General features: G+C 41.5%; 1 protein-coding gene and 1 long non-coding RNA gene across 2 annotated transcripts in view; one reads left to right on the top strand and one right to left on the bottom strand.

The window, feature by feature from the left end:
* Positions 1-16,630, bottom strand: part of ghra (growth hormone receptor a) — a 73,983-nt gene that overhangs the window by 46,691 nt on the left and 10,662 nt on the right. The window contains 1 exon segment of the mRNA XM_014171137.2: positions 6,547-6,632. Within this exon segment, the coding sequence (XP_014026612.2) occupies positions 6,547-6,613 (67 nt within the window). The 5' untranslated portion in view covers positions 6,614-6,632.
* Positions 3,481-7,370, top strand: LOC106585201 (uncharacterized). The gene is made up of 3 exons (XR_001323921.2): positions 3,481-3,519; positions 4,650-4,764; positions 6,491-7,370. It is a non-coding gene; the product is annotated as an uncharacterized lncRNA (long non-coding RNA).

Below are 16,630 nucleotides of genomic sequence, written 5' to 3'. Positions count from 1 at the left end.
TATGCCCCCCCCAGCGTGACCGTGCCTCTTTCGACAATGTCAAGAGTCTGCTGCATGGACGGACCGACGTTCGGTATGATGTGGCTTTTCCTGCCCGGCTCCATATAACATACAACGGTTCTGAGAAAGAGTTCCAAGACCCCCATAAGGCGATGGCTTTCATAAAAGCTAACGTTCTACAGAGGTCAGGCGAAGCAAATGGCTGAATGTTTACCTATTTGGCAATTAGGGTAATGGACGAATGTATCTACCAATGCAGACTCAGTCTCTCTTTTAAAGATACTTTATAGCGTTGCCAGTGGTATCAGTTGATATTGTTATTATTAGGTAACGTTAAGTGCCTAAGTTCTGGCGAGTCAATTCTCCTTTTGTTTCAACGTTTTATTTTATGACCATGAAGCTGCTCATTTCTATTTATCCGCTGGTAATACTACCTTAATCAACACCTTTTGAGTTCTTCGGTATTCCTACAGTTGAACCTGATAGTGCTGCTGAATTAGAAGAACAGTTCTCTGTAGAAGAGATTGTGTTTTGGCAATTAAATATATGCCGTGTGGTAAATCCCCTGGACCTGACGGATTTCCAAGCAAATTTGATTTGGTAGGGGATCCGTGTGTGTTCTGCCCTCTACCTGTTCTGTCTTATCTGTATAATCATAAAAATGGCAAATAAAAACGAATTGACTTTATTTAGTTACAAATATGGACAGTCCTGGGATATTTTACACCCAATCTTGATAAGAAATAACCATATCAGAAACTTATTTTAAAGACAGTTGTAGCCTATTTAATGAATAACATAAATTGGAAACAAATAGAATAATATGAGTAGGCTACACCAACATTAGTTTCCATTCATTTCCACAAAAAAAGGGAAATACTTTATTTCAGTTGTACGGAATTATTTTCAAATAGATGTATCGCCCTCAGGATCAAATTGAGGGCAAAATTGTCTTGACAAATGTTGGTTGCAACGAGGACTAAAAGATAACCCTGACGTCTGTAGTAGGAGCGGTAAATCGGTGGCCAATGCTGGTTGTAATTGAGATCAGCTGTGCTGGTGATGTTAGTGTGCATTGACCGTTTAAACGAGGAATCAGCTGGTGATAATCTAGTGGCCATCAATGGTTGCAATAGGTGTGAGGGAAAAATTATGTATTCACCTTATTTGTATGCTATGTAACACTTATTTACTTAACGAACAGTAAGATATTTCTGTCCTGCTAATGATGTGTTTTATGGTCTTCACTCTAGCACCCTGCAGCTAGTCTGGGTGTTGAGGACATGGGTTCTACTAGAGATAGCTTAAAGCTGAAAATTGATTTGTGTTGGTGATAAAAAACCTAAAAGCTAGCAATCTATAGACAAGATGTGGTGTGTGTGACTCGAGATAGCGAGAGCCTGGAAGAGTTAAGAACAACGCCTCATTGTCTCATCTTCCTGGCATCTGGGAAACTAAGTAAAAGACCATCCTGTGTAGATAACCAAGGTGGCTTATGGGAAGGTTAGAAGTGACTGACTAAGCAATCTTGGTATCAGCTATATAAAAACTGTGCATCGTCTGTAAAGGCTAGACTCTCAGCCTAACAGTCAGTCAAGACTGGTGGGCTGATGCTCATTATTGCAATAATTAATTGATATTAAATAAAGATGATTGTTTGAAGAAATTACCGAGACCAAGTCTCTCTCAGTACTGAATTTCCACGACATAGGCCCTAGAGTTTTCTATACAAAACATACACACATAAAAAAATACTATAGTATTCACTGAAGTTGTTTTTGAAGACTGTAGTATTTAATGTAGTATACTGTAGTATTTAGTTAACTCTAGTAGAAATACTGTAGTAAAAGAAAACTGTAGTATAAACTATAGTAATTCATGTAATGTTTTTACAGATTGTGGTATACTGTAGTATTTACTGTAGTGTTTTTGCATATTTACTGTAGTGTTTGTTTTTTATTATCATTGACATAGAATTGGAGGCTTTCTCCTTCAGAGCAAATTTTTCATAACCAGTAGGTAGGACTGGGGTCTGAATGGATAGTTCAGCGCTTCTGCTCTTTTCTATAACCTGTAGGAAACACAATTTGGTCTATACTTGGCATGTAGGTTTCTCAATTATTAATGGCACAAATTGCGATATGGGGGAGGCAATGGGCAGTGTATATGCAAATTGAATCAAAACAAAGTTTATTTGTCAGGTGCGCCGAATACAACAGGTGAAATGCTTACAGTGAAATGCTTACTTACAGGCTCTAACCAATAGTGCAAAAAAGGTATTAGGTGAACAATAGGTAAGTAAAGAAATAAAAACAACAGTAAGAAGACTGAAAAATAACAGTAGCGAGGCTATATACCAGGGGCGGAAATCCCGGGGGGGACACGACCCCCCCATCCTGGGAAAAATATGATTTGTCTCCCCCAATATATCACTGAAACATAACTATGTAATTTAAATAATATTAATAATACGCAATGAAAGCAATTGTGCTGATTATAGACACTTAATAGCGCGTTTTTAAGTTTCAAAAGATTGCGACCCCCCCACCCTTTTCCTCACAATGGTTTGATCCACTGGCAAGGTAAGAGGGGTCGTGTCTACTGTCTGAAAGGCACTCAATGAACGTAACTGACGTAAAGTTAATCCAGTCAATCGCGCACACACACTAGCTGAATATGCAGAGCTAGCGTGCAAATATTAACTATTAAGCTAGCTAGTACCTATTCCATTTACGTGGCCTCGTCAAAGATGGAATCTTTGCTATCGTCAATTTATTCCGAGATCAGCATGCAGATGATGTAAGTTAGTGCTTCAAAGTCCCTGTGATAAGGTTAGCGATAAACTGAAGTCCAAACTGAACAGAACTACACTCTTCTTCTACCATTGTCTTAAATATATTTAATGGTCTCGTTGCAAAAGCTAAATTGTCGCAAGGGAACTTTTATTTATTTATTTTATTTAACCCGGGCAGCAAAGATTATAGCAAACACCACTGAAACGGAATTGGTGCTCGCTAGCTTTGCAAATTCAGCTATTGTTGGAAGCCAGCCAATATGAAACAAACTATTAAAATTACAAAAGGTTGCAGCATATGTTGTGTAAATGGTGAACTCATACAGCTGTCAACTCTTGTCATTTTAATCCGTTTCACATTTGCTAGCTACCTTTTAGATCGAAGCCCAAATAGAATGATAAAAGATAAGATGATAGAAGCCCATCTCCTACTGTAAATAACCTACACACTGTGTGTGTGTGTAGCCAGCCAGCCAGGTAGAAAAATGGCAGAAAAATAAAAGACGGACATCAGAGTATTTTTCAGTACACCAAAACGCAAAATAAGAACCCTAGTAGCCTAATATCTCAAAGACTAGTTGATAAAATGTTCATAAGAAAGAAATGAAATTGTAATGGAAATGTTTCACAATGATGTCATTAGGCAGAGCAGGCAACAGATGGCACACAGACAGCAGAGTTGGGGACAGATATGCAGGGACAGACTGGCAGAGACGGAGTCTCAGGTAAGTTTGTTGAGTCTTTGTTTGGCAACATTATGAAAGGTTCAATTTTTTGGACTTGTAAAATAGGAACATAATTGGAAATGCCATGGATACCCCCACTCTCAACTTTAACAAATCTTAGTTTAGTCACCAGTTTAAGGCAATGGTATTGCTGTTGTGAGTAGTTGTGTAGTTTTGGGTACCGGTAGTTAGGAGTACGGCAAACACCTTATTTCTTTGGTTCCTCAATATATATTTACCATATTACAATGTAGGCTATGTGTTACAGCACTACTTTTGGTGTCCCCCTCAGGAATTGCTCTTGAGAAAATTTAATGTAATTGTCCCCCCCAAAGTTGATATCAGATTTTCGCCCCTGCTATATACAGTAGTGAGGCTATAAAAGTAGCAAGGCTACATACAGACACCGGTTAGTCAGGCTGATTGAGGTAGTATGTACATGTAGATATGGTTAAAGTGACTATGCATATATGATGAACAGAGAGTAGCAGTAGAGTAAAAGAGGGGTTGGTGGGTGGTGGGACACAATACAGATAGCCCGGTTAGCCAATGTGCGGGGGCACTGGTTGGTCGGGCCAATTGAGGTAGTATGTACATGAATGTATAGTTAAAGTGACTATGCATATATGATAAACAGAGAGTAGCAGCAGCGTAAAAGAGGGGGTGGGGGGGGCACACAATGCAAATAGTCCAGGTAGCCATTTGCTTACCTGTTCAGGAGTCTTATGGCTTGGGGGTAAAAACTGTTGAGAAGTCTTTTTGTCCTAGACTTGGCACTCCGGTACCGCTTGCCGTGCGGTAGTAGGGAGAACAGTCTATGACTGGGGTGGCTGGGGTCTTTGACAATTTTTAGGGCTATGGCCAACTGTAGTATTTTGCTATACTGTAGTTAAAAAAGTGTAGTGTTTTTGCAGACTGCAGTGTTTTTGCGGAAATTACTGTAGTATTTACTGTAGCATTCTACAGTATACCGCCAACATTCTATAGTAACTACTACACATGATCAAGGGATAATACAGTGTGTAGTATAGTATTCTACAGTTTACTATAGAATTCTATAGTAAGAACTGTAGTATTCTATAGTAAACTGTAGAATTTTTTCATGTGGGCACTTATTATTTATCTTACAGGTTGGGGTAAAAAACTATGACGGGACCTTTTTTAGGACTAGAAGCACACGCGCGCCCGCACACACACCATCATCATCATCATGACTTCAGAAGGCTGCTGAAAGGAAAGACTGGGGTCAGTAAGTTAGGAGTGTGTGTTTGCTCCCACTATCAGCAGCTGTTCTTTGTGTACAGATGTTTCACGGTTGTTGAGGAACACTGGCCAGTTGGCCATAGCACAGCCGTCGTTGGCAACCAATCAAACGAATACAGAACTCTGTGGTTCCCGGAGAATGCTCAGCCCATGACAGCGTCCCAAATGACACCCTATTCCCCATAGGGCTCTGGTCAAAAGTACTGCACTACAGTATAGGGTATAAGTTGCCATTTGGTACACAGTCTCTGTTTGAGGATCAGTCGTTATCTAGATAGTATCAGTAGTTTCTGTAAACTGGAAGCGAGAAAAGTGTTTGCAGCATTAAACTATTTGTGCATCATTTTAGGTACCCCCAGTTGCAAGGTGGTGCATATTCTTAACACTTCAGTAATGCATGTCAAGAACTCAAAACCAGAGAAAGCTCACTAGTGACCATTTGAAAATAAAAATAAAAAACAGTAGTATGCACTAGACTTGTTATGATTCTCGTTATATAGCCAATAAGCAAACTTTTGAAATGGTTAAAATGACATGTTCTACATGTTTTGTCACCTGTCTGAAGCTTATCCATACCCGCTCTAACTTTCTAAAAGTCCAGAAACAAAGTGAGGCTTAGTTTCATTCCATAGTCTACACCCATTTACTAGTGTGAGAGGAGAGCTTCCTGTGTGGGATCTCTTTCCTCTCTCCTTCCAAAGACCTGTTCAACTCATTGAATACTCATCAGCTGGCCAACAGAGACTCGTAACTTGGGCTCTGGGCAGAGGAGGAGAAAAGGAGGAGAATAGGAGAAAAGGCAGAGGAGAGAATTGAGGACTCCCTATTGAAGTGAGTCCTGTTAAACCACTACCAGACAGGCACAGAGAGAGACATTCTAGATCCCTCAGATTGACCCACCATTGTGTGAGGGAGCAGTTTCTACAAACAGACTGGCCAAGAGCTGTTCACTTTAACCCACTTCCAATGGACAGAGTCCATTTGACCAGCAGCCAGTGCATCGAAAGTACATTGCACCACTGCGGGTACAGCCCTCTCTGTTACTCCATATTCTGAACTCAGAGACTGGGAGCATAGTTTAACAAACAATGTGGTAACAAAATATGGCCAGTTGGACATTCCTGAAATATGGTCCCTGAGATTGCACCATTCAGGAGACACACCATTTACATGGTTATTATACCAAAACAATTGCGGTTCCCCTCTTTTCACTCATGATTTATTTACTTTATATTGGTTTTACATATTTTTTTGTCCTAGAGAAGTAGTGGTTATTAAACATATATTTAATGCATGTCTTCACGGGCTGTATGGGGGGTGAACATGTAGCCCATCATGTCCCTCTGTCCGTCCGTCCCCGTCACAGCCCAGTCCAACTTCACTACTGATCTGATGCGGTTTGACTGGCTAGAAAAGAAAAGGCTGCTGTTTGCTCAACCACCCACCTTTTCCAATGTGTGCAAATACAGGACTCTGCAACTGATGTCTGACATAACATTTGATAACAAGTGTCAATGCCATGTACTATGCAAGAAAGGACACTGATTCACGTGTTGCAGATTTTAAACAAAAAAAAAGAGCAAGAGATCTGATTGAGAAAAAATTGTTATTGTGTTATACTGTGTATGAGATGACTGTGAGACCTAAATGTCAGTAACAGTGAGATACAATGAGTGTCATGTTTTAACACATCACTCTCTCTCTACAGTGGTAACAATGACATGAGACAAACATGAGTGTGTGAGGCGAGTAGTAGCAGCCTACCTGATGATGTCACAGCAGACAGCCAACCCAGGGAGGGGAAGAGGAGGAGAAATGATGGAGACGCCATGACGGGGGGCTTTACTTTGCTGGAGAGAGGGGGGGGAGAAGGATAATCGTCATCGATGACATCTCCATGTGAAATATTAAGCCAATATCTCTACCCAGTGCTCTCTCTCTTTCCCTCCCCCTGTTAGCACAAACTGTGACTGCCATTTATTTTCAGCTGGCCAATGTGAAACCTAACCCCCCCAGACAACACATAATTAACCTCCAATAAGCTACTGAGACGCTTCACGCTACTGTGCACAAGATATGTTAGACCATGTGTTTGCGTAGTGTGTGTGTGTCCTTAATATCAGAGTTATAACTTGCATGCATATGGAATGGTTCCCTCTCAGGCTATATGCATTGATCGTAAGATCTTCATTTGAGACAGTTCGCTACAGCAGGAAAATAATCCTGTAGCAACAGGAAATGTGAACTATTTGTATTATAATGAATGGAAATGTATGGGGTTGATACATTTTTCGCTAGGGAAAATAAAGTCTGACATTTTAAAGTGGAAATTACAAACTTTAGAAGCCTTTTAAACCTTGAATACACTACAAATTGGCATTTCCTGCTGTTCAGGAAAATTCTCAGCTACAAAAGAGTGATCAAATTTAGAGCCTTCTGAACAGAACCACTATTGTTTTCATTACGTTTCACTGTTCCGACCAGCATAATAAAGTTCTGAACCGCTTAGAACAAAAACAAAAGTACCAGTTTATATCGTTGACTTTCTGTTCCTTTTTTGGCCTGTGAAATCAACATCGTTTTTCCATTTAGATCATTAAATTACTCCACCAATCAGTGGGGATAGAGCAGCTTGCTACGGACCGGGTAAGCTTGTTTACAAGTGTACTGTAGGGCGCAAGCTGTGACAGAAATTTTGCGGGTCGGGAGAGAGAGAAAGTGAGGGGTGGACATGGAGGAGGGTTGGCTTGAAGCGCTGGGCATCATGATATGACGCGCATTATAATGTATTTAGGATATTAGGAGTAGGCCTATCATTACTTCACTGAATTACATAGCTAATTATAACTAGCAGCTAAGATACCTACTGAGGAGCGGTTAATATAGAGGAACTTTGAACATGAGTTGCCTCAACGCCCTGGACAAGAGCAAGCTAACAAGCTTGTGTGTGGGGCAGCGGTACCAGAATTCAAAACACGTCTAACCTTTTTGTAGATAATAAATACATCTGGCCCTTCTTTGGACACTGTGTTAACAAACCGCCAAATGAGCTTCAACGCCATAGAACACTCCTTCTGTGGCCTCCAACTACTCTTAAATGCTAGTAAAACGAAATGCATGCTCTTCAACCGATCACTGCCCGCACCCGCCCGTCCGACTAGCATCTGTCAATCACCACATCCTCGTCGACAGACTCAACAGCCTTGGTTTCTCAAATGATTGCCTCGCCTGGTTCACCAACTACTTCTCTGATAGAGTTCAGTGTGTCAAATCGGAGGGCCTGTTGTCCGGGCCTCTGGCAGTCTCTATGGGGGTGCCACAGGGTTCAATTCTTGGGCCGACTCTTTTCTCTGTATACATCAATGATGTCGTGCTTGCTGCTGGTGAGTCTCAGATCCACCTCTACGCAGACGACACCATTCTGTATACTTCTGGCCCTTCTTTGGACACTGTGTTAACAACCCTCCAGACGAGCTTCAATGCCATACAACTCTACTTCCGTGGCCTCCAACTGCTCTTAAATACAAGTAAAACTAAATGCATGCTCTTCAACCGATCGCTGCCTGCACCTGCCCGCCCGTCCAGCATCACTACTCTGGACGGTTCTGACTTAGAATATGTGGACAACTACATATACCTAGGTGTCTGGTTAGACTGTAAACTCTCCTTCCAGACTCGCATCAAACATCTCCAATCCAAAGTTAAATCTAGAATTGGCTTCCTATTTCGCAACAAAGCATCTTTCACTCATGCTGCCAAACATACCCTCGTAAAACTGACTATCCTACGGATCCTTGACTTCGGCGATGTAATAAACAAAATAGCCTCCCAACACTCTACTCAGCAAATTGGATGCAGTCTATCACAGTGCCATCCGTTTTGTCACCAAAGCTCTATATACTACCCACCACTGCAACCTGTATGCTCTCGTTGGCTGGTCCTCGCTATATATTCATCGCCAAACCCACTGGCTCCAGGTCATCTATAAGTCTTTGCTAGGTAAAGCTCCGCCTTATCTCAGCTCACTGGTCACCATAGCAACACCCACCCGTAGCACACGCTCCAGCAGGTATATTTCACTGGTCATCCCCAAAGCCAACACCTCCTTTGGCTGCCTTTCCTTCCAGTTCTCTGCTGCCAATGACTGGAACGAATTGCAAAAATCACTGAAGTTGGAGACTTATATCTCCCTCACTAACTAACTTTAAGTGTCAGCTGTCAGAGCAGCTTACCGATCGATGCAGCTGTACACAGCACATCTGTAAATAGCCCATCCAACCAACTACCTACCTCATCCCCATATTTGTTTTGTTTTTCTGCCCTTTTGCACACCAGTATTTCTATTGCACATCCTCATCTACACATATATCACTCCAGTGTCAATTGCTAAATGATAATTACTTCGCCACTATTGGCCTATTCATTGCCTTATCTCCTATATAAATAGATAATTCAAATGTGTATACAAAAAATGACACACAAATCTAAAAGATTACAAGCCTAGCACACTGGCAGCTTCCACCACCTACAAGCAATGTTAAATAGGGGGGAGGGGGAGTGGTTAGTGATGTTATTAAATACATAAATGTAATTATTGATTTCGCGCGAGAGAGTCACACTTTAGCTGCATTGTTATGATCGTCACATATGCGTTATTTGACTCTGGAGGAGCAGCAATGGATAGTTTTTTTTTCATGAAGCTCCCGACGAACAGTTATTGTGCTGACATTGCTTCCGGAGGCAGTTTGGAACTCGGTTGCGACACTCACTACTGAGTGCAGGCGATTTTTACACACTAAGCACTTCAGCACTCAGCGGTCTCATTCTGTGAACTTGTGTGGCCTACCACTTCGTGGCTGAACCGTTGTTGCTCCTAGACGTTTCCACTTCACAGCACTTACAGTTGACAGGGGCCGCTCTAGCAGGGCAGAAATTTGACGGAGCCACGTTGAAAGTCACTGAGCTCTTCAGTACGGGCCATTCTACTGCCAATGTTTCGCTATGGAGATTGCATGGCGGTGTGCTGTCAGCAACAGGTGTGGCTAAAATAGCCAAATCCACTCATTTGAAGGGGTGTCCACATACACTACATGGCCAAAAGTATCTCCTTCCTTGCAGTCGCCTTTAGGCTGACACTGGCAGAAGTATTCTTTGCATTCATGTAAGTAATATGTTTTTGAAATTCATAGTTGGCCTTAGTCAACCATTTAGACTGGCGTACCTTTCTTATCATTTATCATTAGCTAGTTCCAAACCAAATATTCCTTACCTAGCAGTCTCTCGGTATAGCATGTTTCACTAAGGATGCTGGCTGTATGAGTGGAGGATGAGGGCTGCAGTAGAAAGATGAGATGAAGTTCATTGGCCATTGACTTTAAATCACTTATTGGTAGGATGTGAGGGATTGGCACCATTTCAGTTCTTTTGTTTAACGTAGCTTGCCTACCATGGACTTAACCTCTTGAGGATACCGTAGGATAGGGGGCGCCACAGCGCATTTAAAAAAAAAATCGTTCCCATTTTCAACGGCCTACTAATCAAACTCAGAAGCTAGGGCATGCATATACTTATTATATATGGATAGAAAACACTCTAAAGTTTCTAAAACTGTTTGAATGGTGTCTGTGAGTATAACAGAACTCAAATGGCAGTCAAAACCCCGAGACCGATTGAAACAGGAAGTGGAATTCTGAATTGTGGACTCGACTTCTCATCTTTCCTTATTAATCACACCGTTAACAATGGTTCAGTGAGCACTTCCTATTGCTTCCACTAGATGTCGCCAGTCCTTTCACAGTGGTTTGAGCCTTATAGAGTCAAAACTCAGTGAATGACACGAGTTTGAAATTGGTCACAGGGGATGGGCCATCACCATTATGACGCCGGCGGCCATGTCTGCCCCCACCTTTGGATACGGTTTTAAAGGCCATGACATCATCCCCCTCGAATCTTATTGGCTCTCTTGGTGTTACAGGCCCTGAAGATGTATGTTATACAACGTTTGACATGTTTGAACGAACCTACATGCGGGAGCATTGCATTTTATTCGGAACTTCAGCCCTGCGCTTGGAGAGAGCCATAGGACGCGCTACCAACATCAGGCTAATGGAACGTGAAGTATGGACTTTTTGACCGAAAATACATCTGTTGTGGACCTGGGATGCTTTCTGATGAAGACAACTAAAGGTAGGCGATTATTGACAATATTATACAAGATGAGATGTGACATGCGATTGTTTCCAAGATGGCGCCGAGCTCTGTATATTAGCTAATTTTCTGAGTATCGCATCTCCTTTTATCGCAAAGTGTGATTACCCAGTAAAGTTAATTTAAAATCTGGTATGACGGGTGTTCTCAAGAGATATTCATCTATAAATGTTAGATTGACAATATACATTTAAAAAATCGTTATAGGATAGTAATTTAGGGAAATGTAGCATTGTTTACCGGGACGCTTTTGAGGGGAAATTATGTAGTCAACCTCAGACAGAGATGTAAAATGCTGTTTTTATATATAAATATGACCTTTATTGAACAAAAGAATGCATGCATGATGTCCTAGGGGTGCCATCTGATGAAGTTTGTAAAAGGTTAGTGCTGCATTTAGCTGTTTTTTGATTATATGTGATGCAAGTGGTTGGTCGGAAAATGGCTATGAAGCTGCTTTTTACGATGGACTCATCTAATATAATCTAATGATTTGCTTTTCCTGTAAAACCTTTTTGAAATCGGACGACGTGGGTCGATTCAGGAGAGGTGTATCTATAAAAAAAATATATATATATATATTTTTTTTTATTATGATTTTTTTTTAATGCTAATTGGCGATATGATTTTTCGCTGGATTTTGATCCCGGTGACGGGATGAGACGCTGAATCTGGGACAGAAATAGATGAAGTGTGTAGGTATCTTCTTCAGAGACCAGACCTCATTGTGTTAAAAATGTGTTTACTCAATGAAAAGAGTCCTGATGGTGAGTTATTTGTGGCCCACATGATATGGCCCCCATCCGTCGGGAGTCTGGCTGGCCAAACCTAATTCTGTTTGCACAGTTTGGTACTCGGATCCAGACGGAGGTCTGATGGTACATTAAAGGTGGGGCCTCCCCATCCCCCAAACAATGCGGGGGACACCACTGAGACATTTAAATGCCAAACACGCTGATAGGAGGTTGACTTGTACAATGCATGCGTCTCAATTCACAGTGGTTTCAGAGTCCCGCAATAAAAGCTACGACGCTAATGTTCTCTGGGTGTCACTGAGTATACCGATACCTACAGTCGGGAGAACAAGTATTTGATACACTGCCGATTTTGCAGGTTTTCCTACTTACAAAGCATGTAGAGGTCTGTAATTTTTATCATAGGTACACTTCAACTGTGAGAGACGGAATCTAAAACAAAAATCCAGAAAATCACATTGTATGATTTTTAAGTAATTAATTTGCATTTTATTGCATGACATAAGTATTAGCAGAACTTAATATTTGGTACAGAAACCTTTGTTTGCAATTACAGAGATCCTACGTTTCCTGTAGTTCTTGACCAGGTTTGCACACACTGCAGCAGGGATTTTGGCCCACTCCTCCATACAGACCTTCTCCAGATCCTTCAGGTTTCGGGGCTGTTGCTGGGCAATACGGACTTTCAGCTCCCTCCAAAGATTTTCTATTGGGTTCAGGTCTGGAGACTGGCTAGGCCACTCCAGGACCTTGAGATGCCTCTTACGGAGCCACTCCTTAGTTGCCCTGGCTGTGTGTTTCGGGTCGTTGTCATGCTGGAAGACCCAGCCACGACCCATCTTCAATGCTCTTACTGAGGGAAGGAGGTTGTTGGCCAAGATCTCGCGATACATGGCCCCATCCATCCTCCCCTCAATACGGTGCAGTCATCCTGTCCCCTTTGCAGAAAAGCATCCCCAAAGAATGATGTTTTCACCTCCATGCTTCACGGTTGGGATGGTGTTCTTGGGGTTGTACTCATCCTTCTTCTTCCTCCAAACACGGCGAGTGGAGTTTAGACCAAAAAGCTCTATTTTTGTCTCATCAGACCACATGACCTTCTCCCATTCCTCCTCTGGATCATCCAGATGGTCATTGGCAAACTTCAGACGGGCCTGGACATGCGCTGGCTTGAGCAGGGGGACCTTGCGTGCGCTGCAGGATTTTAATCCATGACGGCGTAGTGTGTAACTAATGGTTTTGTTTGAGACTGTGGTCCCAGCTCACTTCAGGTCATTGACCAGGTCCTGCCATGTAGTTCTGGGCTGATCCCTCACCTTCCTCATGATCATTGATGCCCCACGAGGTGAGATCTTGCATGGAGCCCCAGACCGAGGGTGATTGACCATCATCTTGAACTTCTTCCATTTTCTAATAATTTCACCAACAGTTGTTGCCTTCTCACCAAGCTGCTTGCCTATTGTCCTGTAGCCCATCCCAGCCTTGTGCAGGTCTACAATTTTATCCCTGATGTCCTTACACAGCTCTCTGGTCTTGGCCATTGTGGAGAGGTTGGAGTCTGTTTGATTGAGTGTGTGGACAGGTGTCTTTTATACAGGTAACGGGTTCAAACAGGTGCAGTTAATACAGGTAATGAGTGGAGAACAGGAGGGCTTCTTAAAGAAAAACTAACAGGTCTGTGAGAGCTGGAATTCTTACTGGTTGGTAGGTGATCAAATACTTATATCATGCAATAAAATGCAAATTAATTACTTACAAATCATACAATGTTATTTTCTGGATTTTTGTTTTAGATTCCGTCTCTCACAGTTGAAATGTACCTATGATAAAAATTACAGACCTCTACATGCTTTGTAAGTAGGAAAACCTGCAAAATCACCAGTGTATCAAATACTTGTTCTCCCCACTGTATGGATTGTGGATCAATAACATGGGGTTAGGATGTACAGTGAAATAGGTATGCCCCCAATGCAATTCTAAAGTCTAATACAATCAGTGTGATTAACAGATTTGTCAAATTAACTAATTATTATATTTTGTGGAATTTATATAAGAACATTATTTGTATTAATTTGCATCGCTTTCAATTACCGCTTTCAATTCTATTTCACCCCAGCTGCCAAACTTACCCTGATTCAGATGACCATCCTACCCACGCTAGACTACGAAGACATAATTTATAGATCGGCAGGTAAGGGTGCTCTCGAGCGGCTAGATGTTCTTTACCATTCGGCCATCAGATTTGCCACCCATGCTCCTTATAGGACACATCAATGCACTCTATACTCCTCTGTAAACTGGTCATCTCTGTATACCCGTCGCAAGACCAACTGATTGATGCTTATTTATAAAACTCTCTTAGACCTCACTCCCCCCTATCTAAGATATCTACTGCAGCCCTCATCCTCTACATACAACACCCATTCTGCCAGTCACATTCTGTTAAAGGTCCCCAAAGCACACACATCCCTGGGTCGCTCCTCTTTTCAGTTCGCTGCAGCTAAAGACTGGAACGAGCTGCAACAAACACTCAAAGCGATCCAGTTTCTCAATCTCTTCATTCAAAGACTCCATCATGGACACTCTTACTGACAGCTGTGGCTGCTTTGTGTGATGTATTGTTGTCTCTACCTTCTTGCCCTTTGTGCTTTGTGTGTGTCCAATGTTTGTACCCTGTTTTGTGCTGCTGCCATGTTGTGTTGCTACCATGCTGTGTTGTCATGTGTTGCTGCTTTGCTATGTTGTTGTCTTACATCTCTATGTAGTGTTGTCTCTCTTGTTGTGATGTGTGTTTTGTCCTATATTTATATTGTATTTATTCATTTTTTTAATCCCAGGCCCACGTTTGGTAGGCCTTCATTGTAAATAAGAATTTGTTCTTAACGGACTTGCCTAGTTAAATAAAGGTTAAATAAATAAAAAATAATTTTGAAGGCAAACCGCAAATTCCACTATTGTGGCTAATCCATTGTGGCTAGCTTCACATAGGTGGGTCCGACCACCATTAATCAAATAAGAACTGTCTTGTAAATTAGGGGTATTTTAGATGACACCTAGCTAGATAGTTAGCAAACTATAGCTACTGAAACAGATGATGTAGTTGTGCTAAATTTTTTGGGGAAGAACATTGTTTGCATCCATCAGCTAGCTAGTTTTTTTTTCAAACCAGCACTGTCCGGAGTTTGGGGAAGTGCGTCTACGCTCGTGCGGTAGGTGCGCGAGAGAAAACTTTACCAGCATCATAGCATACATATCGGTGAATCGTTATGACATATGAAATACGAGTGATAGTGTAATCAATGTGTAATAACTACGTAAAAAAATTGTGAACTTGTTAAATTATTATGCGACGTGCAGTAATATTCAGGTCCTTTTTGGTCAACAAGCGTATTTAACACGTCAAATAATGTTATTTGACACGTCAAATAGTGTTATTTGACATGAATCTTTTTAGACACGCAAAGAACCAAACGGTGTTCCATACTCATGGTTTTTAAGGGAATATGCTTAAGACATTTGATAAGTGTTTCAGAGCCAGCTCTGGATCATGAATAGACTAGATACAGTCAATATCATTACGTTGAACATCATGTAAAATGGGCTCCATGTTACATATGCATAGTCACTTCACTCCCACCTACATGTACAGATTACCTCAACTAGCCTGTACCCCTGCACACTGACTCGGTACTTGTTATTCTTCTTGTGTTACTTTTTATTATTACCTTTATTTTTGTCTACTTGGTAAAAAATGTCTTCTTCTTGAACGGCACTGTTGGTTAAGGGCTTGTAAGTAAGCATGTCACGGTAAAGTCTACACTTGTATTCGGCGCATGTGACAAATAAAGTTTGATTTGAAAAAGCTTGTTCATTGAAGTGTTTAAAATTCCTCTTTCTGATAAGACGGGGTTTGGATCTAGGTATTCGCACCTCCCTGATACATTCAATATGACAATGGTCACTTATATCTGAGGAAAACACCCCTCTTACAACATATTTTTCTGGGGTTTTCAAAATATGAGGTCGATCAAGGTTGATTTTGTAGGGTATTCGGCTTCCACGGCTCATGACATGCGAACACCGGCCAGTCGGACAACGACAAATGGAAGGCAGAGATGCATCCAACAAGCCCAAACACCTTCCAGCCACCAGCGTAGAAAAAAGGTAAACATTCCACTCTGCATTTTCCCCAGTTTCTAACGTAGACTGGTGACCTGCTTGATCAAGGAAGCCACTTCAATCATATAATCCTCTGGAAGCAAACAATTGCCACATTGGAACTCCAAGTGATCCAGCTTGTCCCAAAACAAAGTGTAGTAGATACAGCTCCTACAGCGCTGGAACCATTCCTTTACTTCTCCAGACAAAAAGGGCTCCACTTCAAAACTAGTTAGCTAGCTGATTGGCTAGCCGATAATGTCACGACACACAGATTCAACTCATCCTCCTGTTGAGCCTCAGTCTTCTTGGATTCGCGCACAATCTTCCTAAAATAAACAGTCTACTTGGTTGCTAATCATAACACTGATCTAATAATAGTACCGTATATAAGTCCTTTGAAATAAATGCCTCAAACAGGTGTAGTTTTGTCAAATGCAGTGTTGCCAACTCCTCAGTGAGGAAAGTAGCTATTGACTGTCCTAAAAGTCGCTAGAAGTAGCTAAATGATGTCATCACCTAATTTGCATAATTGGCCATGTGCATGTAATTGTGATGGACGCTGTAGGAGAGAGGTATAAAGTTGTGGGAGAGACAAAAGGTGAGTAAAAAACACCCTAAATATGTTTAGAACTACAAATGAACTTTCTTCTGTCGATTCTTTTTTTTTTTTATGTCACAATTCCAACCCTCCTCCTTTATCCAGGCTTGGGACCAGCAAAAGTGAC

This window comes from Salmo salar, chromosome ssa24 (genome assembly GCF_905237065.1).
Source record: "Salmo salar chromosome ssa24, Ssal_v3.1, whole genome shotgun sequence".
NCBI lineage: Eukaryota > Metazoa > Chordata > Actinopteri > Salmoniformes > Salmonidae > Salmo > Salmo salar.
Note: the sequence above shows the minus strand (reverse complement) of the source record. Positions and strands in the feature narration are given on the sequence as shown.